Source organism: Odontesthes bonariensis, chromosome 2, assembly GCF_027942865.1.
Source record: "Odontesthes bonariensis isolate fOdoBon6 chromosome 2, fOdoBon6.hap1, whole genome shotgun sequence".
Classification (NCBI taxonomy): Eukaryota; Metazoa; Chordata; class Actinopteri; order Atheriniformes; family Atherinopsidae; genus Odontesthes; species Odontesthes bonariensis.
The window spans coordinates 24,789,693-24,810,665 of record NC_134507.1 but is presented as its reverse complement, the minus strand read 5'-3'; the positions used below and the strand labels follow the sequence as shown (position 1 = coordinate 24,810,665).

General features: G+C 40.7%; 1 protein-coding gene across 1 annotated transcript in view; it reads right to left on the bottom strand.

Moving 5' to 3' along the window:
* Positions 1–369: 369 nt before the first annotated feature.
* The window catches only part of wdpcp (WD repeat containing planar cell polarity effector), a 91,221-nt gene continuing 70,617 nt past the window's right edge, over positions 370–20,973 (bottom strand). The window contains exons 17-21 of the mRNA XM_075480443.1: positions 19,070–19,169; positions 10,382–10,460; positions 4,559–4,650; positions 3,445–3,476; positions 370–576 (exon numbers count right to left, since the gene is read on the bottom strand). Coding sequence (XP_075336558.1) covers positions 526–576; positions 3,445–3,476; positions 4,559–4,650; positions 10,382–10,460; positions 19,070–19,169 — 354 coding nt within the window. The 3' untranslated portion in view covers positions 370–525. The remainder of the gene's footprint in view (positions 577–3,444; positions 3,477–4,558; positions 4,651–10,381; positions 10,461–19,069; positions 19,170–20,973) is intronic.

Sequence of the window (20,973 nt, the reverse complement as noted above, 5' to 3'; positions counted from 1 at the left end):
GAGGGATTAGGGCTCGCGCGGTGCTGTCAGATTAGTCGGTGAGCGCAGCGCGTCGACAGCTCTGACACGGCTATGGCTGCTGTTCAGGAAAGGGGCTCCGCGCGATGCTTTAAAGTCGCTGGTTGGCTCCTGTTCATGAATAAAACTCTGGCCCGTAATCTCGACCAACACACACACACACATGCAGAGGAAGCCTGCAACATCCAGCATCAGTATAATGGAAGTCTTTATTTTTTCAGGCTGATTAATGGCAGGTTTAGAGCGTTTTCTGTCACGTTTTTATTAGAAGAACCTGGTGTAACAGTTTCATTTGGTTCCGACTTCACAAAAAAACATCCAGTGAATTTCACAGATATACTGAGAGAGGCCTGAAAAATAAAAGATTCTGATTTATAGTAGCACTATTTTACATCAGTAAGACTTTCAGATCACTTTACAGATAATATTTCAGGTAAATAAGCAGTTTGCATTAGAAAAATATCCAGAAATGAGCTTGTTGCATCTCTTCGGTCTTTGTAAGTTTTGTCAAACCATTCCTAAATGAACCACGTGGAGCATCTCAGGGTCTTCATCATCCTGCGAGCAAACAAACAGAAACATTTTTATGAGAAAACGTTCCTATATATTTAAACTTTTAGCTTCATAACAACTTTAATGTCAATTCAAACTCTGATTTATCCTTTAACTTCTGCTAAATGTTGAAAAAACCAAATAGATGTCCATAAACTGCTTATTTTATCTTATCAACAGTTTAATCAAACAATTCAACAAAAAAATGGAGCAAATCCTCACTTTTCAGGAGATTCAAGCATATCTACAAACACATTTCCAAAAACTGTGTAAAAAATGTTTGCAATGATTTGCAATTATGAACCAAAAATAGTGAAACCTATCAACAGCCGAATGCTTTAAATGTTACGGCTGGGGCAACAGAATACTGTAACATTTATAAAATGCTAAAAACATATTCAGTTAGTTGGAGAAGCTCAGGTTAATTAGCTGGTAATGGGTTGGTAACATGACCGGGTATAAAAAACAATCCCAGAGAGTCTGAAAGAAGGCTGAGAGAAAGAATGTGGACAAATACTTCAACTAATTAAGAACAACGTTTCTCTGAGTAATATTGGAACGAGTTGGAGTATTTTCATCATCTACAGATCATAATATCTTTAAAAGATTCAGAGAATAGATACAAATGTTTCCACTTAAGACAGTCTTGGAGCAACATGACTTTATGAGGGAAGGTTTTGCTTATTTCTGCAAGACAAACCACAGTCTACACGTAACACATCAGCTAAAGAGTCCAGGGGTCCGGTCGGATAGTCAAAGTAATTACCTCTCATCGTCTTTTCTGAAGCTCTTTTCCTTGACCTCGAGACAAACGCCATACGGTTAAAGAGAGGTGGTAAGAAAATAACTGTCTAAAGGATGAGAATCCGACCACTCAGCTGTGATAATGTAACATGGAAACTACAAATATTGAATAAATATTCCTCAAAAAAGGGCTTTAAAGCTGCAGTCTGCAACTCTTTTTCAAGCATAATGCCTGGAACTGTCCGGGGATTCTGAAAGTAGTACATTAAATACCCCAATACAAAAAAAAATGTCCCGCTAGGTCCCTCCAAAGCCAGCAGGTTTGTTTACAAAATTGCAGACCGGAACGGTAAAAGGTAACCAATCAGGTTACGAGCTGGGCTCTGCTGCCTGTCAATCACCGATTGTGCACGCGCGATACAAGGTAGGCTCGTCCCCACGCTTATTTATCTGGACTATTGAACTTCATTACGGGCTAGTCTACTTACTGTGTCTTCCATGATCGCAAATGACAGGTGAGTTGATGAATGAGGAGTCGTGTACGTGCATCTGGCGTGCACGTCTACGTGCACGAGTTCTCATGTGTTTTGATAGGGCGGGACAGGAAGTTGAATAACTTTTTATTTTTCGGTTAAAAATAAGCATTTCTTGCATTTTGCGACTACGGAGGTCACCGTTTTCAACTTCAAGCGTTCTGACAGATCATGTAAACTCTTAAAATGCCAAAAATTAGGACTTTACGTATGACAACAACAAATCCTGCAGACTGCAGCTTTAAATACTCATTTATATCTTATTAGAGACAATATATAATATTACTTTACTTTATTATTAAAGTTTATAACTGAAAAATGAAAGAAATATTGTGTTGTCACAGAGTCCTGATACTCACCCTCCTGTCCTCGTGTTTATCCACATGACTCACAGTTAGTACGACTGGATGAAAAATAACCGAGCTTCGCTATAAAAGTTACAGCCGCAAGGAATTGTGGGTCTGGATGTTCTCCTCTCTCTCGTAAAAGCTGGTCTGGTGTATGCGATGCTGAAGGAGATAACTCAGGCTGCGCTGCAGCTCCTCTCCTTAGCATTTAGAGAATTTGAACGGCTCTTATCATGACTGACACACGGATATAAAACAGACGATTCGACCGGACGCCCCCGTGCTAAACCGACCCGCTGCAGTCCAGACCCGCCATATCAAAACAGTGGGACGTGTGGACTGAACCAAGCGGATTTTGGGGATGGGGAGAAGGAAGATATGGGTTTTGTGTCACAGTAAAATGAACTCTAACCTTGTTTGTTGTGGAGTTATTGTGCACATGGAGGTGTTACTGACTTATAATTTGTTATTGAATGTTAATTTGTCATTTTATTTTACCTTCGCTATCAGCCATGTAGTTAAATCTGGAAGTATCTACAGCTGGTGTCTGACAGATCTGGCTCATAAGGCATTTAAAATATCAGAGCTCTGAACTAAATGGGGGAATTTTTCTGCTCATTTTGGTTCCTAAACCCCAACAGAGAATTATGAATTACAGAAATGCGAAAAAGAAGGCCTCAAAGCTCGTGAAAACCACGTCTACAGAAAGTTGATAAGGGAGAAGTTGCTAATCCTCCTAACTTTTCAGAAACCTGCATCAAATTCAGAGGAAACATACGAGTTATTACAATAAAAAGTTTAACGTATAAGTTGATAAAGGAAATAGAGTTTAAGGGATCTGTAATTCATGTTCTATAGTTGTTAAATTATGTAATTTAACTAACAGCCTTTGTGGTGCTCAATTTAGAGTTGTTTTTAGTATTCTGTGGCCTATAATGTTTGTAAAAGAGAAGATATTTACCCAATGGACATCATAAACTGTGTGTAAACCTTGTAAACTTGGACTTCTCATTTGCATAACTTGTAGAGACGTATAAAATTATGTTAACAGTTAATGTATCTTAACAGATGAAGAGATTGTGATTATAACAGGCCTAAGTTATTAACTGTTTAGTGTTTTTTTCTCAGGCTGGGTGTCAACTGTACAGCAGACTAATACTGTAACTACAGCAATACGTTATTGGTTTTATTGATTTTATGGCACGATCCCACAGACTTCAGCATCTGATCCACAGAGTCAATCAACTTACATCTCCTCCGTCTCCGTCACTTGCACCGCTCCCTGCAGAACAAAGTGAAACAACAGAGTGATGCTCATGCTAACCAGCTGTGACACTTCAACATCCAAACATTAGACATGCACAATCACACACGGCAGCCCTGCAGCACACAAACACACAGGCGGCTGAATGCCTGCGCAGGGCTCGCTTGGTAGGTCGGACACGTCGCCTCTTCTGGGTGTTAACGAATGTAAACCGTTGTCACTCGTGGCGATCTCTCCCGCTCTGAGCATTAATGCATTAATAAGGTTATGATTGACATTAAAACCCCGGCATGCCTTAAACAGATATTTAAGACCCTGATGCAAATTCCACTCAATAGCCTACAGTCTGGATTACTAAATGACAGAGCAATTAGGTGTCGAGACAACTGTTAACTACATGAAAAATGGAATTATTTCAGCGGGAAAGGCAGGATGGAAGATGGGAGGAAGCAAAGAAGAAGAAGAAGTGCTTATGTTTTCTTAATGGGAGTTTTCCTAAATGACCAGTTAGTCATCTGAGACATCTGAAAAGGAGAGAGAGCACTCAGAGTACGTTTAGAGAATAAAACAGAATGAATGTCGCCTGAGAATTGCTGCAGGGTTTAAACTGAAATGCTGAATATTATTAGCTGTAATTCATCATCAGACGTTGATTCCTTTAATAAGCTGTTGTCTGATGGGTGGCATTAACAGCAACGTGGAAGATTAGCTTCTGCAAATCGAAAAGAAAACACATGTTTGATTCGGTAACTGGATATGTAACTGATAAATTCTTGATTTTGGAAAAGAAATTAATTGGAAATTAAAGTGTAAAAGCAGCAGTTTTTCCTCATGTTTGTCTGCTGGAACAAGCAAAAACGCAGCATTTACTGCCAAGTCACTAAACTACAAAATAGGATAAATTAAACATTTTCTGTGTCCTCTTGAATTAAAATAACATTGTTTAAGTTTATCCTCTGACATTTGAAAGGTGCAAAAACACTTAATGTTTCAAAGTCACGCTCTGAAGCTCAGAACCAGTCAGTAATCACCGACTCTTCGACCTGCACACTTTTAATCTCCAGCTTCACGTTAACGCATTCTCACACCTGCACACACACCTGTTTGTCTCAGCATCCTGAGCACATCTGGGCTGATGGTCACATTCACCGCCTCTGCTTGTGGTCTCCTCTGATTGGTTCTTCCAACAGAACTGAAGAGCACAAAGAGAGAAGAGTGAAACCTCTTAGAGGTGAATGAATAATACACATTAATACATGAATAATACCTATGATACCAACTGTTGACTTAATATTCAACAAATCTCAGACTTTTAGATGTCTTTGTCAGGTTTCACCACTTTCCAGCGAACAGATAAGTGCATTTCTATAAAAATTTGATAAATATTCTATCAATAATTTATTATAAACCAGTTAGTCGCATTAAAAAAATGCAGCAATTTGTAGTTTACTTGGGAAACCATGGGCAGGGAACGGAGTTGAATTGGATTTAATGATTGGTGTGGGGGCTACAGGATACACATGTACACTTTAATACAGTCGATTATCTCTTATATGAATCCTGTAAACCAAAAATCAATGTTTCTGCTATAATTTTAGATGTAAGTGAGACCATATTTGAGTCTGAGTAAAGCGAATTCAGAGGTTTTCATGGAAAAACACTCTACATGTTGGAAAATAGCTGCTGAAAACAGGTAAAAAGACTCATAACTAAGTTTTACTCAATTTTCTGTTCATATTTTTATTGTGAGCATGAATTCCCGACTCCATGACACAGCGAGGTAGGTATTCAAGGTGAGTAAAAGTCAATGTGATGTTATAAATAAGCCTGCATTAGCCTGGAAGTAGCTAACCATGCCAACTAGTTGTGTATCTGACAACTATCTAACTGACGGTTTTATTTTCTGTTCTCCATTTATTTCTTAATGCTGTCCTGGATTTATCTTCTATGTTCCTTAATAAGCTCAGCCTGTTTTCAGTCTGTCTTTTTATATTGATTTTTTTGCCCAGGTTTTGTTTGTTTCTTTAAAAAAATTAATAAGGAGGGAGCAAAAAATTAATGAAACATCTTCCCTGGATGACTGAATTTGCAGAACTTGGGCTGATTCCTTAAGTTGGAGTGTTATATTGAGAAGAAGAACAGGATTAATTGTGCAGATGTTGGATGAACAGCTCGTTTAGAGAATCAGATTTATGCTTGTTGGATGAAGGAGCCAAGTTAAGGCTGGTTGTTGGGGGATGGTATATGTACGTAGAGTAACACATCGTGGATTATTTTTGTACGGAAACAACGCTAGAACGCTTTCGCACCAACTCAGAGAACTGTGGTTACTGTTTGTGACTCTTTGATGTCCACTGACAGTTGTTAGCCAGGCAGGGATGGTCAGAGCGTTGATGTTTTGAGTTCAGGATCACCACCAACATCTGCCTCGTTTTTCACCTGGTACTTTGTACCGTCTTTACCGGAGACAGCTATGATCAACAGAGACGCTCTGACAGCTTATCATAGCCGGATTAACTCTCTCCAATACCCACTGCTGGCAACATATGTCCAATATGAAAGTGTAGATCGGTAACAGTCACTGAACTGGAAGGTGGCCGAAGCATTTGATATCGTGTCTGAGCATCGTTTTCCCCGTTAGTGTGGTTAGCCTAAGATGCTCAGAGATGTTTTGTCTTGTTTTAATTATTTAAGTTTGGCTGAGTGGTGAGACAAACTCAAAAGGCAAATTTGTTTCTGCTTTATTGGGACATTGACATCAAGACCTACATCATACATCAGGGATGTCAAACTCCGGTCCTTGAGGGCCACTGTCCTGCAGGTTTTAGATGTTTCCCAGCTTCAACACACCTGATTCAGATTAAATGTCTCTCTTCAAAAGATTTTTAAGTTATGCACAAACCAGTTAATGAAGCATCAACCTGAATCAAGCGTGTTGAAGCAGGGAAATGTCTAAAACCTGCAGGACAGCGGGCACTGAGGACTGAAGTTTGACATCCCCGTCATACATCATCATATTTACCTGAGGAACACCTGGTAAAACATGGATATATGATATAATTGTTTTCAATTAGCCACAAAATTTTCAATGACCTGTATGATTTTAGATAAATAAGAGTTAATAATAAAAACATTTATTTCAGATTTTAACCACTGAGATGTGGGGACCAGTAAGCATTACATCATGTGTACACACCAAGTTACAATTCTGCACCACTAACAGGCAGTGAAAAAATTTGAGCTGATTAGTAAATCTCCACAGAAGGTTAAGCTTTTCTGATTTTGTTTGAAAAACTGTCCTCACAGCAGCAAATCCTGCGAGACGCCGCACGTTTTCCTGCTCATGTCACCCTAAAACAACTTTATAAACACCGAATTGCTGGTTCTGAGTGTCACATTAACTGTGGCCTCCATTTAAGAGAAAGGAGAACCGGTTCCATTCTCTTTACCCTGCTGACAGACGAGTACGTGATGAGCGAGAGAGGCCAGCAGCCATAAAGAAAAAAAAAAGTTGGGATGCTTCCCAGATTTCCGTGTCGTTGTCTCTCACGACTCTGCGAGCAGATTTGGATTTGAGAAAGCAGGAATCTGCGAGGAGCCCCCAAACTGCCATTGTACTCGCCTCCCTCTACTTCCCTGCTCTTTTCTCAGCGAGCCAAACGGGAGAACGCCCGCGCTATAATGCCTCCCCTACTCCATCTCCGCTAAGCTGCCACTGGCTTCACATGAGAAACAATGAAACTTCATTGGAGACCAGATTACAAAAGGGGAAGGGGGGGGGGGTTCAATAAAAAAAAAAAACATTCTAAAAGGAGGGAGAACTGCGAAATAAAGAAGAAAAAAAAAAATCGAGGCTTTGTCTCTTCCTCTCCGTGGCCATTATCTTTGGGGAGGTTTGCTTTCTTAGCCCGTGACAGCGGTGCAGAGGAAGACCTGCCGTAGTACAACCAGGCTTTTGGCTGCCAAATCGCCCTAACCCTCTTTACCACTCTTTTTTTCCTCGTCTCTTCCTTTTACTGTTTTTAAAAAGAGCTTAGGACACAGCATCTCTCTGTCTCACCCCGCCCTCCCCTCTCTCTGGACCCAGCTTGTTTAAATTGGCCGATAGGAAGGGATTTGGGATGGATGGAGGGGGCTTAGAGAAACGCAGAGTGGAGAGGTGGAGGGGTGCAGAGAGTCATCAGTGTTACAGTCAAACAGCCATGAAAAGCCTATGAGGATGAAAAGAACAAGAGCGCCTTTTTATCTAATGCACACAAATCCCATATAAATACTCCAATATGTTAGTTGGGGTATGACAAGAAATGCCCCTCCATCACTCCCCCACCACCGCCATCCCGCTATAATAGGGACATGGATGGCTATATTTGTACGCATCTGTTTGTGTGTGCGTGAGAGAAAGACAGAGGGATAATTTCAGCGTGTCTTTAGTCACAGCGTTTCAACTCTTCATTCACGTCGACGATTGTGTTAAACAATCAATCTGAAACAGCCAGTTTGGTCTGCACTCCTGAGGCTGAAAAGCGGTGAAAATGGACCCTGGTGAAGAGTTAAATCTGGCTCTGGGTTCAGCGCTGGGATCGCTGGAAGCGTAAGACCCGGAACTGATGTGGCTTTGACATTTGAAATGTCACAGGGAGTCGAGGCTTCCAGGCTGCAGCTCGGTCACTCGGCCACTGACGCCCTCATACGACTCACATATATAACTGGAAGTAATAGTGAGAGCAACTAAAGGCTTTGTATGGTTTAAATAAATAGTTTTATTCAACAATGTGTGAAATGATGACATGGAAATGGAGAAAAATATCACCTGAACCTGAAGCTCTGCAGCTTTTAAATACATTTCTGTTAATTTTTCATCTGTTTGACTCACAAAAGTCTGGAAAACTCCACCTGTGCACACAGTTACGTGTTTATCAGCCGATTATTCTCACCCGATGGCAGAAACCATCAGACTCCACATGGTGCCTGGTCAAACTTTACGTTACTGTGAATGGCTAAACAAAAAAAGAATCACCTGATCTCAAAAGTATATCTAAAGATGACACGATTCTTTAAGAATTCATGAAAAATTTCTTCTTAATTCATGTGTTTCTATCGTTAACAGTAAAATAAAGCAGCAAAGAGTCTTTAGTGGGAGATTCTTGAGCTGCACTGCACGCAGGGCTGTTTTGAGGCCAGATAATTAATGATGTGAAGTTCGGGGGACTGTGAGGACCATGGCGCAACTGTCAGCTTGTATTTCTTCTGTTTAGGATCTCTATTTTTTTGTAGAATCATCCTGTTTTCATCTTCAGCTGCTTTAAAGATGCTGCGTTATTTGCCGACATATTATTGCATCCATTCGTCCGTCTACCAGTGAAATGTTCCCTGTTCCCCTGGCTGTGACACAAGCCCAAAGCGTGATAGGTCCTCCTCCTTACTTTACAGTTTAAGTCGGGTTCTTTTAATCAGATTTTGCACCTTTTTGCTTATTACAGGTTATATTTAGACTTTTACATGTTCGTTTGCAACCTCTGACCTCATTTTCTCGGTGAGAATTCCTTCATGTGGGTTATATTTGAGCGTGTTTGTCCCTCCAGTCGTCTTTTAAGCATCTGTCTCCTGAAAGGTTGTCAGACTTGATCTCCCATGTTCTCATTAACTATTGATGACCGGATGCAACATCTGTCTGCTTTTACCTTTAAAGTCTGGAGCAACGTACACATCAGGTCAACTTTTTCAAGACTATTACATGATTTAAAATAAAAAAAACGGTTTATTTTCTGTCTGTATTTTCCTAGAAAAGGAGAAAATTAAAACTCTCAAATGTTTTTATTTTGCGTTTCCAGTTTATCCTCCTTTTGAAGATGTTTTTAAATGAAGATTAATTCCTAAATATGGGCATTTACCAATAATAGAGTACAGTTAAAAGTCTGAGACATTGGTAAAAGCTTAGCTTTTTTCACTCTGAAACTGTGAAAAAACAAAAAGAACATCTTATCTTCAACAATTTGCATTTTGGAGATCAGTCCATCATCGTTTCACCTTTTCTCAGGGACAGAAACTTGGGCCTTTTGAATGCCACTCTGACTAAACTCACCACACCTCTTTTACACAGGAGACGCACCGAACCTCACAAAACATTCAACTTGGCTGGTAGCTGTGGGATTGGATGTATAACAAGTGAAAACATCTTAAATTTAAGGCTGCTGGTCCCAGCTGGGATTTTTAGGACCAACCAAAGATGTTTCTGTGCTCTAAAAGCCTCAAAGAGAGGAAAACATTAGATACCTGGTCATATTTCAGAGTGATTCATCAGCAAAATTAGGGTGATGAAGACCCCAACTGGCATTTTAGCTGTCTACATTTTTTTATTTTAGTCAAAATTGAAATGTCAGCAGAGCTGTGGCGCTTTCTTGCCCCTTTAACGTAGTTAATATTAAGCTTTCTCCCATTGCCCCTTTGATTTATAACACTGGGAAAACATTTTACTTGTGAACGTTGGGATCGGGATTTCAACGGCAGGTTAGTAGTGTGAGTTAACCATCCTTCAAAATGTCAATAATTAACTAAATTTAAACATATCTGGAGCAAATGTTAAAAGTTAAAGTCACTTTCGGAACAAAATTAATTGAGGAATGTATGTTAATCTTCTTGCTTTTTCTGGTGGGACAGAACTGCACATCAGATCTTCCCCATTTTAGACACGTTTCTGTGTTTTTCAGCCTTTAAAAACAGTCCACCGTCATTGAGAAAGCTGTCTTTTGGCCATTCATTTGCCTCTATTGAATGCTTTAAAGTAAAACAAAAAAGGGAAATAAAACAGTTAAATTAGGTAAAAAAATCCCAAAGCTTAAACAAACAGAATCAAAACGCGATGAACATGCAGCTACAGACAGGTGAAAGTACACATAAGTGATCACACAGAACAAGTAACTCACCGTGTTGTGAGGCTGTCTGAGCGTGTTGCGCCCGGGAAGCTGGAACCACACACACCACTTCTACCTCTCAGAGCCTCCTCTAAGACACAAACATGAAAACACACAAACACAAGGATGAGGAGAAACCGTAAAACAAAAGCACAATCCTCACTGTGTCAAACTGCTATCTATAACGTACAAGTTTTAGTTTCATGACACTTCGTCGCTGCTCCTTTGGAGATCAAACTTTAGCTTTTAGAGCACTTTTTGAAATTCTATTACGCCTTTAAGCGCTACGGTTTTCCCTTAAACAAGGTTCGTATTGACCGATCCATGCAAGTGTGAGTTTAAAACTCAGTAAAATTTCTGAATTGAGACAAGAAGTCAACAGTAATGTAAGATACATCTGTCTCCTGAAAGATTGTCAGACTTGATCTCCCATGTTCTCATTAACTATTTATGACCGGATGCAACATCTGTCTGCTTTTACCTTTGAAGTCTGGAGCAACAAACACATCAGGTCAACTTTTTCAAGACTATTACATGATTTAAAATAAAAAAAACGGTTTATTTTCTGTCTGTATTTTCCTAGAAAAGGAGAAAATTAAACCTTTCAAATGTTTTTATTTTGCGTTTCCAGTTTATCCTCCTTTTGAAGATGTTCTTGAAATGAAGATTAATTCCCAAATATGGGCATTTACCAATAATAGTGTACAGTTAAAGGTCTGAGACATTGGTAAAAGCTTAGCTTTTTTCACTCTGGAACTGTGAAAAAACAAAAAGAATATCTTATCTTAAACAATTCGTCGCTGCTCCTTTGGAGATCAAACTTTAGCTTTTAGGGCCCTTTTTGAAATTCTATTACTACAGTTTTCCCTTAAACAAGGTTCGTATTGACTGATACATGCAAGTGTGAGTTTAAAACTCAGTAAAATTTCTGAATTGAGACAAGAAGTCAACAGTAATGTAAGATGTGCAAACAAAGCAGCCAGGAGAGCTGAGAAGGGAACAGAAACAAACGCTGCTCTCCTTCAACGCACACCGGAGCTAACAGGCTTTCCAAACAACGACAAAGAAAAGACAGAAAGGCAGGGAGGAGGTGGAGAAGTGGATCTTCAGATAAAGCTCTCGTCTCTGCCCGTTCAAAGGCCCTGCAGTCACATCAGCCTTTGTGAGGGGGAGACGCAACGTTCTGCAAACCAAGTTGGCTTCTCCTCTTGGCACTTAAAAGAAAAAGAGATAGAGAGGAAGAGAAAGAGGCCTTCCCTCGCACTTGTTCGCTGCTCTGCCTCTCACAGCGCTGTATCAATCCAAATCAGCACAGCTGTCAGCCAGACAGCTATAAGCGATTTCCAACGCCGTTATGAAAGGGACCATTTCTAAGCTGAGATCTGTGTTCTCTATTGTGCGTTTATGTGTGTGTACAAGCGGCAGCAGAATCTCTGCTCATCGGTATTTACAATGGATCCACCTAAACACGAGAGGAAGTGCACAGAAATACGCCGTCTTTGCTGAATCTGATTCCAAGTCTAACACTGACATCCGCGTTAAACAACCTCTCGATTTGGTATGGAGTCATTTTTTTTTTTAAAGAAAACACGTTAACAAATCATCCAAACAGTCTTGTTTCTTCTTTTAACTGTAAATCAGCCCACTTCTGTGTTTTACACGCAGGGTTTTATTGGCCTAAATCAGCTTGTTTGGAGAAGCACAACTGGTTAATTTTCTGTCCAAGCTGTTGCAGTTGACTCCAGGTGAACATCCGCCTCAGGTTATAACTCACATGCAAACCAGCAAAACGGTCGCTAACTGTTCATCTAACATCTGGACGAGGGGCAGCAGTTGAGACTTAGCAATAAAACGTCCACAGTGATCCTGACTGATGTGCATTAAACCAATAAATGAAACAGACAGCCCAAAGGACCAGCGCTGCAGTTACAACGGTTTTCACTCCAAAGTGCATCGTGCAAACCCCTGTGCAGAGTTACATCCAGTTGGGTTCAGAGCAGACTCTCTGTACAAACTGTCTGAGTTCATACATTTCAGCCTGAAAACACGGGCTTTGAGGGTTAAATAATTATATCAGAATTATACCATTCAATTCTATAGCATATGCTTCAAATAAAGAAGCCCACTGTTTATAGTCTAAGGGCGTATTCACACCTACCTCGTTTGGTCCGGACCAAACGACCAAACGGACCAGATTTCCGTTGGTTCGGACCTTTTGGGATGGTCTGAATACAAACCACCGAACTCTGGTCCAGACCAAACAAGCGGACCGAGACCGAGCTGAAAGGTCGGACTCGGTCCGGATCAAACGAACCCTGGTGCGGATCTTTTGGAGGTGTGAAAGCAGACCGGACCTAATCCCAGACTTTTTGCTTTTTTGTACCTCGGGAGCATCCGTCGTTTGTCTGCTGCTAGGTAACAGAACAGAGCGTCGTTCTTCTAATTACTAGACCGGCTGTGGTAAAGCTAACGAAAGACCGAAAATGAGTAGGGGACAAACGTGGGCCGAAGAGGAGACCCGTGCTCTTGTGGACGTTTGGGCAGATGCCCACATATCATATACGTTGAAAAAACATATAGTTTTGATTATATTAAAAGCAATAACGGCACGGAAAGCGTCCATGACTACATTCACTTTTGAACTTAGCACTTTGTGTTGCGCGTGTCGATTCTGACCAATAGCCGAACGACTTCAGGGCGCGTGGCTTTGATGACATATTTTGGTCCGTTTACTGAAATGTACAGTCTGAAAGCGAACCGCACCAAAATGAAAAAAAAAGGTTCGGACCAAAGCAAGTGAACTATCGGACTTTCCTGGTCTGAATACGCCCTAAGACTAATTAAAGTGCTGTAGAAATCTTGATCCTCATTTTTCATATTTTGCTTCCAGGCAGCCAGATTTTCATGCAATCTTATAATCTTGAGCAACAGTTCTTCAGGCTTTCTGAATGTTTGTTTTCTTCTGACATTTAGCTGCTTTCTCACTGATTTTCAGTCCAGTTCATGTACCTGACCATTTTCAGAGGTGTTAATAAAAAAGGCATCTAACTCAAGGGGTGACCCAGTGTTGTGTAGAAAAGAAGAGAATAAAAGAACCAATTTTAAACTATTTTTAGACACATTTATTTAGTTGCATCTATGAAAAACACCAAAGATAACACAGTCTGACAGACAGAAAATAGGATTTTTTTTTGCAGTTTTTCTTTGGACTTTTTTTGCTTTTTCACTCATTTTCAGTCCTTGTATCTGACCATGTTCAGAGGAATCTGATTTTATTTTTTGTTTGTTAACTCAAGAGATGAACCAGTGTTGTGTCGACACATAACAGACAATTTAGCAAAGAAGCTGTTTTAAATTGGATCTTTGGCACTTTGTTACCAGCAGCCTGTCACAAAGACACATAATTTGTTCCCATTTCTATAGTTTCATCTATTAAAAAACATCAAAGATAACACGGTCTGACAGACAGAAAACAGGATTTCTGCAGCAACAAGGTGATTCCCAAAGAGCTGTTAGCTGAAAACTTGGCATATCTCAGCATGGTGTGCAGTGTGTCCATAAAACATTTGAGGAAACTGGACAAGTGGAGGACAAAAGAAGAAGTGTCAGGCCTAAAATCAGCAGATGAACAGGATCTGAAAGTGATGTCCTTAAGAAAGAGGAAAAAATCCAGCAAAGACCTGACACAGGAGCTGAGAGATGCATCTGGACCTTCAGCTGATCCATCTGCTGTTGGCCCAAGCCTCATCAGAAATGGGCTCCATGGAAGGGTGGCTGTCAGGAAGCCGTTCTTAAGGAAGGGAAACAGGGAGAAAAGGCTGAGCTGTGCCAAAGGACACAAGAAGTGGACTGAAAATCAGTGGCAGCAGGTCTGATGGAGGGATGAATCCTCCCCAGAGCCCGGAGCTCAACATTACTGAAGCAGTGTGGGGTCATGTTGGCAGAGAACGGAACAAAAGGCAGCCCACATCCAAAGAAGAGCTTTGGGATGTCCTTCAAGAAGCCTGGAGAACTATTCCTGAAGACTCCTTAAAGAAAGGACAGAAAGCTCGTCTGAGAGGGTTCAGGCTGTGTTGGAGGAGAAAGGAGCTCAGACCAGATATTCACTTTAAAGCTCCTTAGGAATGTACAATCTCTGTTTTAACTGTATTTCCATTCATGTTTGCACATGTTTTTAGTAAGTGCTGAATCTATTTAAAGGACCCTAATATTTGGCAGCTTCTTCCACCATCGTGCAACAACAAATTAGAACAGTTTGGACGGACGCCGCCTTGTGTGAAGGTACTAGATCGTCCCAGAGAGGAGCACGATGGTCGAGAAGAAGCACAAGTCGTTATGAAAACATGGCCAAATGATCTCAGGCTTACCGTGTGGCAACTCTATCGGTATAATGCAGGTTTGAAGGGTTTATGGTGTCTTAATGTTGGATCACCGAGGACGAATACAGCTACGAGGTGACAGCATGGTCAAGAGATTAGCAGGACACTAATCGGGTCAGCAGGATCAATCAATATGAGCCTATTAGCCTGTACTTTTAATGAGCTCTTTTCCTCTTGAGCTCTCGCAGAACAGAGCTGTGGACAAATCCAGATTAACATATTAAAAATAACATTTTATCCAAGACTGTAAATTAAAAATTGTCCGGGTATGTTTTGTGCATACTTGCGTGTAAGAAGGAATTAAGTGTTTTGACTTTATGGCAGGAAGTAGCCAAACACAGGACACACACGGCGACACCAAAAGCTTCAGAGTGTAACGTCAATTTGATCTCAATTGTGTAGCTTTAGATACTCAGAGCTGCTGCAGTAAATGCTTGATTTTTGGTCTGTTTTGAGAGCTAAAACACTAAACTTTTTCCCCAAACAGTCAGGATCCCTCCAATGTTTCTGAGTCTGAGTTACAGATGATTGAAAACACAGAGGAAACAGATGCCTGGAGATGACAACAATGCTCTTATAGTCTCAAGTGGGGTGTAAATAAAAAGCTAAGGAGGGTGGTTACATTGTAAAATCACTGTATCCAGAATGATGTGTAAGTTTACATCCAGATTTAAAAGATTTGATAGAATAAGCTCGACTGATATCTTATTAGAACTAATTGGAAATAAAACATTTTTGGGGGATAAAGTGTTTTACAGAGGCTGTTTGGGACCCTTTTCAAAGAAAAATTTTTTTTTTTTGGTGTTTTAATCAGTGGATTTTTACCTCAATGCTGTGATTTCTGTTTTGATTGTTGTTCGTGTTGATCGTATCCGCTCCGGTCACCGCGTCGTAAAATGATTTGCATCAGTCAAATCCCAAGATTTTTATCTTTCCAGCGGATCCCACCATGTGAACTGTAAGCTAACTGATGACAAACTGTGTTTGGTCAACATGGGACTCTGTGTGATGACACATCATCCCGGTTATTCTGATAAAAAAATACTTCCTTTTCCAAAATATGTACCTGAGAATAAATATAAAGGTTTTTGTTTGCAGCTCACATCAGTAAAGATCTTCTGCTCTTCATTGTGTTAAAAAATTACAGTAATTTTTCTTTCGGCCACTCGTTTAGCTCTCCAAAGGTTACACTGACAGTCAGTGGGGTCACATGGCACTGAAAGGATCGGATAATTGGCTAAATTACAATAAGAATGAGTTGAGCAAGGGTAATTATCCTTGGATATATGGCAGTGAATGAATCGAATCAAACTCAGGCATTCGAGAAAATGGCGAACGAAGAGCAAGATGAAGCTGCGTCCCTCTACATTTCGTTTGTGATGAGCTGCGATGCACAACAGCGCATTCTCCATCGCGTTGTTTGTTTCTTTCTGACGGCGACAACAACGGTAATATCGTTTATATCGTAATATATATTTCAACCAAGTTATCTCGGGTCTTAATCCGATCGCGAGTAATCCGATCCAATTTCTTGTCAGATTAAGGCGTCTACATGCACTTCATAACTCAGTCTGATTGTAATTTAGCCAATTATCCGATCCTTTCAGTGCCATGTTACCCCACTGACTGATAAATGTGTGAGAGTGTGTATGGATCATGCGTGTGCGTGTAAAGCGAGACACCTGTTCACTGGAGCCCTCTGCTAGAAGCGCGCCACTCATTAATAATGACCCGTCTTTTATGAGCTGTTAATATGCTCTGTCTGCACATGAACACACAAGTGGACCACAAACACAAACACAGATGCAGACACACTTTAACTCGCACACAAATAACTCAGAAGGAGGCCTCAGTTTAGTTATCATCAATGCTGGCAGCCTATGTGTGTGTGTGTGTGTGTTTGTTTGCTTCCTCGGTCATGTAGCTTACTGACGGCTAATTCTGTATTGACCCAAAAAAATTCAGAGAGAAAAAATGTGCTGCTTCAATATCTAAAGGCTTCTTAAGCCGTTCCACAACAGTCTGAAAACTCCCAATCAGCACCTTGATAGCAACGTTAAACAGGTTAGAACCAGGATCATACGATGGTGGTTAATGATCAGAACTTGTAGGTATCTGTGTATTAAAGTTAGATGTAAAAACAGAAACTGTGCCTCCATTTGAGACACTTTGGTCAGTAAACGAATGGAAACAGAAAGATGAGATCACTCAACCCGGGGAGCAAAAATTAGCATTCGCACCCGAGCTGGAGCTGCTAAATAAGCGACTACTGCAATCACTACAATGCTGATTGTGACACAAACGCCAGATTTTAGTGGGTGTTTGAGGGGGAGTCCGATACAAATGTAAGCCTCAGGGGGTGTCAGTATAAACAAGAAGTTTGTCAACCCTAAAACTGTGTGCTTCTGATTAGCTTTGCCACGTACTGACCATCGTTATGCACATTCCCGACCTAAAACTACCTGATATACCACAGTTAATGGCTTTGGCTTCCAGCCCTGCACCACGTCGTCTTGCTTTAAGGTCGCTTAACATTTTTGTGGGCTTTTGATGGCGTCTTTGTGGCCTCTTTAACGTGACAACAAATTCGTGGTTACGGCTGTACATGTGCAGGGCTCAGAGGGATGTTAGTTTTTATGACAGTGGTGTTACATCCCACGACTGTATGGGGAGCCAAAGAGCAAAAAAAAGAATTACTTTAAAATTTGAAATGTAAATGTATTTTATTTATACAGCCCTTTACAGACAATCGTTATGATGTACCAAAGTGCTTTACAGCAGGTAATAAATAAAGAGAAGAATAAGTAAAAACAAATGTTGAGTTTATGATGTTGAGTTAGATTTAGATTTACAACTAAATATACTTTTAGACACATTTAGATGAAGCCATATTCATAAATTAGCTTTCAGACCAACAAACTACAAAACATCTAGTTTCTAATAAGCAAAAAATCTAAATAGTCCAACAAAAATGTAGCACGATGACACATGAAGAGACTTGAGATAATCATAAACTTCACACCACGGTTGTCTCATTAATTTCACATATGTGGTGCAGTTTTCAGGTTACTTTCTTACAAATAAGGACTGGTTTATTAAGCTGTGAGACCTGATCTGGATCCAAATTTAGATGCTAAAAGGGAGCAGAATGTGTGAATAAATAAAACATGGACTATTTCTTTGTTTTCTTTTCTCATATATACATTATCTATCTTTTAATTTTTCTTTCCACCACTCCTTCCCTCTTTTCCCGCTCTCATCCCTCCTTCTCTGTCCCTTCCTCACCCTTTCTCTGCAGCACTGCTGTCCAAGGATAGGACACGCTGCAGGTGATGGAGGTAAATCATCGAGGACATAATTAAGGGGCTTATGAGGAGGAGAACGCGTGTTAGGCATCACATTAGGAATAAAAAGGAAAAAATACATGCAAACAGGCCTCACAGTCACACAAATACTCATTTTCATTCACAGCCACACACACAGACACTCAGCCTCGGGGGTTTGACCTTATACAGTGGAGTTAAACCTCTCTTGCCTCATTTGGTTGTCTGTGAACACCCAAATGTGCCCCCACAGCCTTCTGGTGTGTTTTAAGCACCAATGAAGGACTCATCCGACATGTTCATCTAGTTCCCTCAAAAATTTGAATGTTTTCTGCTCACCCGTTGGCCCTTGAAGCCTCTGTGAGGACTTGTGTGTGAGTGTTTGTGAGAATGTGTGTGTGTGTAATCAGGAACTCGACTTGATCCCCTCTGGTATGTGCTTTCGGGAGTGTTTGTCAAAGGGCAGCAGCACAGTCTGAAAACGACAAAAAAAAAAAAAAAAGGGGTTTTGGCCGAGTTTCCTCCCAAAGAAAACTTTATTTTAATGCATTCCTTTGTTTTTTCACAGCTTTATATTCTATATAACATAAGTTTTTATTAAATTTGGAAGTGAAAAACGTTTCAGATCCGTACGGTTAAACGGCAGTTTTCCTCTAAGATAGTAAACATTTGTGCTGGACTCAGTTATCTAAAGGTTCATGTCACTTTCTGCACTTAATACTTAATTCTGAAATCCTGCAGGACTGATAACAAGACAACCTATTATGGGCGTTTGAGCAGAATATTTCTCTGTCAGAAATGATCTGATTTAATTCTCCTCGGTGCTGTTAAATGAGGGTTAGAGCCTGAGAAAATCTGTGGTCTTAGATGTAAGAAAAGTGTGTCACAGTGGGTGAGTCGCTGAGGTTATCAAGTACCCACCTCCCATTCCAGATGTAAGGAGAAATAACGAGTCACATTTGGAGTCTTTTTGGTTGGACGTGTGATTATTTTCTTACCGTTGCCTGCGATGGCCTCGGCCTCGATTTCATTAGCTTTCCTCTTGGCCACATCCGCTAGCACCAGCTCGCCCTTATCACTGGCGACATAATGGAGGTCCTTTGAAGGTAATGCAAGAGAGAAAGAAACGTGAAAGTTAATCTAAAATGAATCTAGGCTCAGATGACAATAGTTTTTTTTTTCTTCTTTTTAAGAGGGGTGGGGGTGGTATTTTGGCAGGAGGAGGAAGAAAAAGATGAAATGAGCCATTTGAAGCCCAACATCAAAAAGAGCACCGGTTTGGATGAAATGCCGGTTCCTCAAAAAACTTTGAAATCAGCCTTCCTGCTCCCCGCACCCCCAAACCACACCCACTCACACACACACACACACACACACACACACACACACACACACACACACACTTGTCTCTGTGGTTTTGAACTGAGGAGGATGTTATCAGTCACATTTCAAAAGTGGGAGAGAAGCCGAGGGGACTGTTCACCTTTCAGAAACGCTGGTATTCTCTCTTTACAGAGAAACACATCCAGCTGAGCATATTACTATATCAGCCTGTGACAATATTGGAAACAGCGTGTATTCTCTGTGTCTCTCTGTTTGAGTCTCACATGGTAATAAAAAGAGATAATGTTGCTAAATGATGTCTGAGGGTGGCTGATTTAAAAATTCAAGGCTGCCATGTATTCATTGATGACCACATTGCTTCAGACATCCGTTCCCGTTTTGAGATGCTCGGTAATAAAAGCCAGACTGGAATCAACCCATCTTCGGTCCAAAATGTCGAAAAAAATACTAACAATCTAAAACTAAAGATGCTTGTTTTTTTAAATCTTTTTTTTGTGTTGTGTTGTTGATGGACACGAGCAAAGAAAATAAACGCTCACAACAACTGATTGAGGGGAAGATTCTTCTGAGGGTTGATATTCCTGTCCTGTTATATTATGGCTTAGTTTGAGACCCGTGTTTGGCTGTGCATTTTCAAGGTGTGTCGAGTCAAAATTGGTGCATTTTACTCCTAATTTGTTTGTGTCTTCTAAAAGAGAAGAATTTAGGTTTCAGATAAATTCTATCAGCAGCAGAAACATCATTTGAAGATGATTAGCGAACAGTCAATACAGTTTCCAGTTAATATTTAAAAAGGTGGAGCAGCCTCACTCTGAGTATATTCTGAAGGAATCTTTATGCAGCATAACAAGAGCTGAAATTTAGGATTACAACGATGTAAATAGCATCGATAACTGTTAGTATTAAGCTGTCTCAATAGTAAATAATAAGAAACTGCTTTACTCTCTGAATCTGTCGATCTGTTTGAAATTAAATGTGTGAAAAATTAAATAAGAATTTTAGTATTTCTGCAACAGCCGATGTCCTAAACTGAATCAAATCCTCGCTCTGACACCCGACGAGGGGATGCAGGGTTTCCCCAGGCAAAGTGCAGGGTCTGAGGGCTCATCAAAGGGTACAGCGTGTTAAGGAAAGTCTTCCGCCTCAGCGACATCACAGGACATCACTGCCGTGACTCAGGGCTCGCCACGGATAACCCTCAGCTGGCTAAAGCCAGCTCCCAGCTGAGCCTGCACCCGGCCCTAATAACCCCATATTGTAACCCCGCTTTTGTAGCCCCAGAGGAGAGAAAAAAAAAAGAGGGGGTTGCTGGTTTCCAAAAGAGGTGGGATTGAAGCAGAGAGGGAGAGTAAAGGAGAATGAGAGAGGGAGAGGTGCTGAAATTGAGGAGTATGAATGGGAACAGATTGGGTAATTATAGTGTGGGGCCTGCCCTCTGTGGAGAAGAGTTAGAAGGAAAATGTGAAAATGGCCGACAACAAAATGGCCTCAAAAGAACACAAATCGGCTCCCAGGACCGTGGTGTCTGATTCAGCCCCTGCAAACAAGGACACGGCCC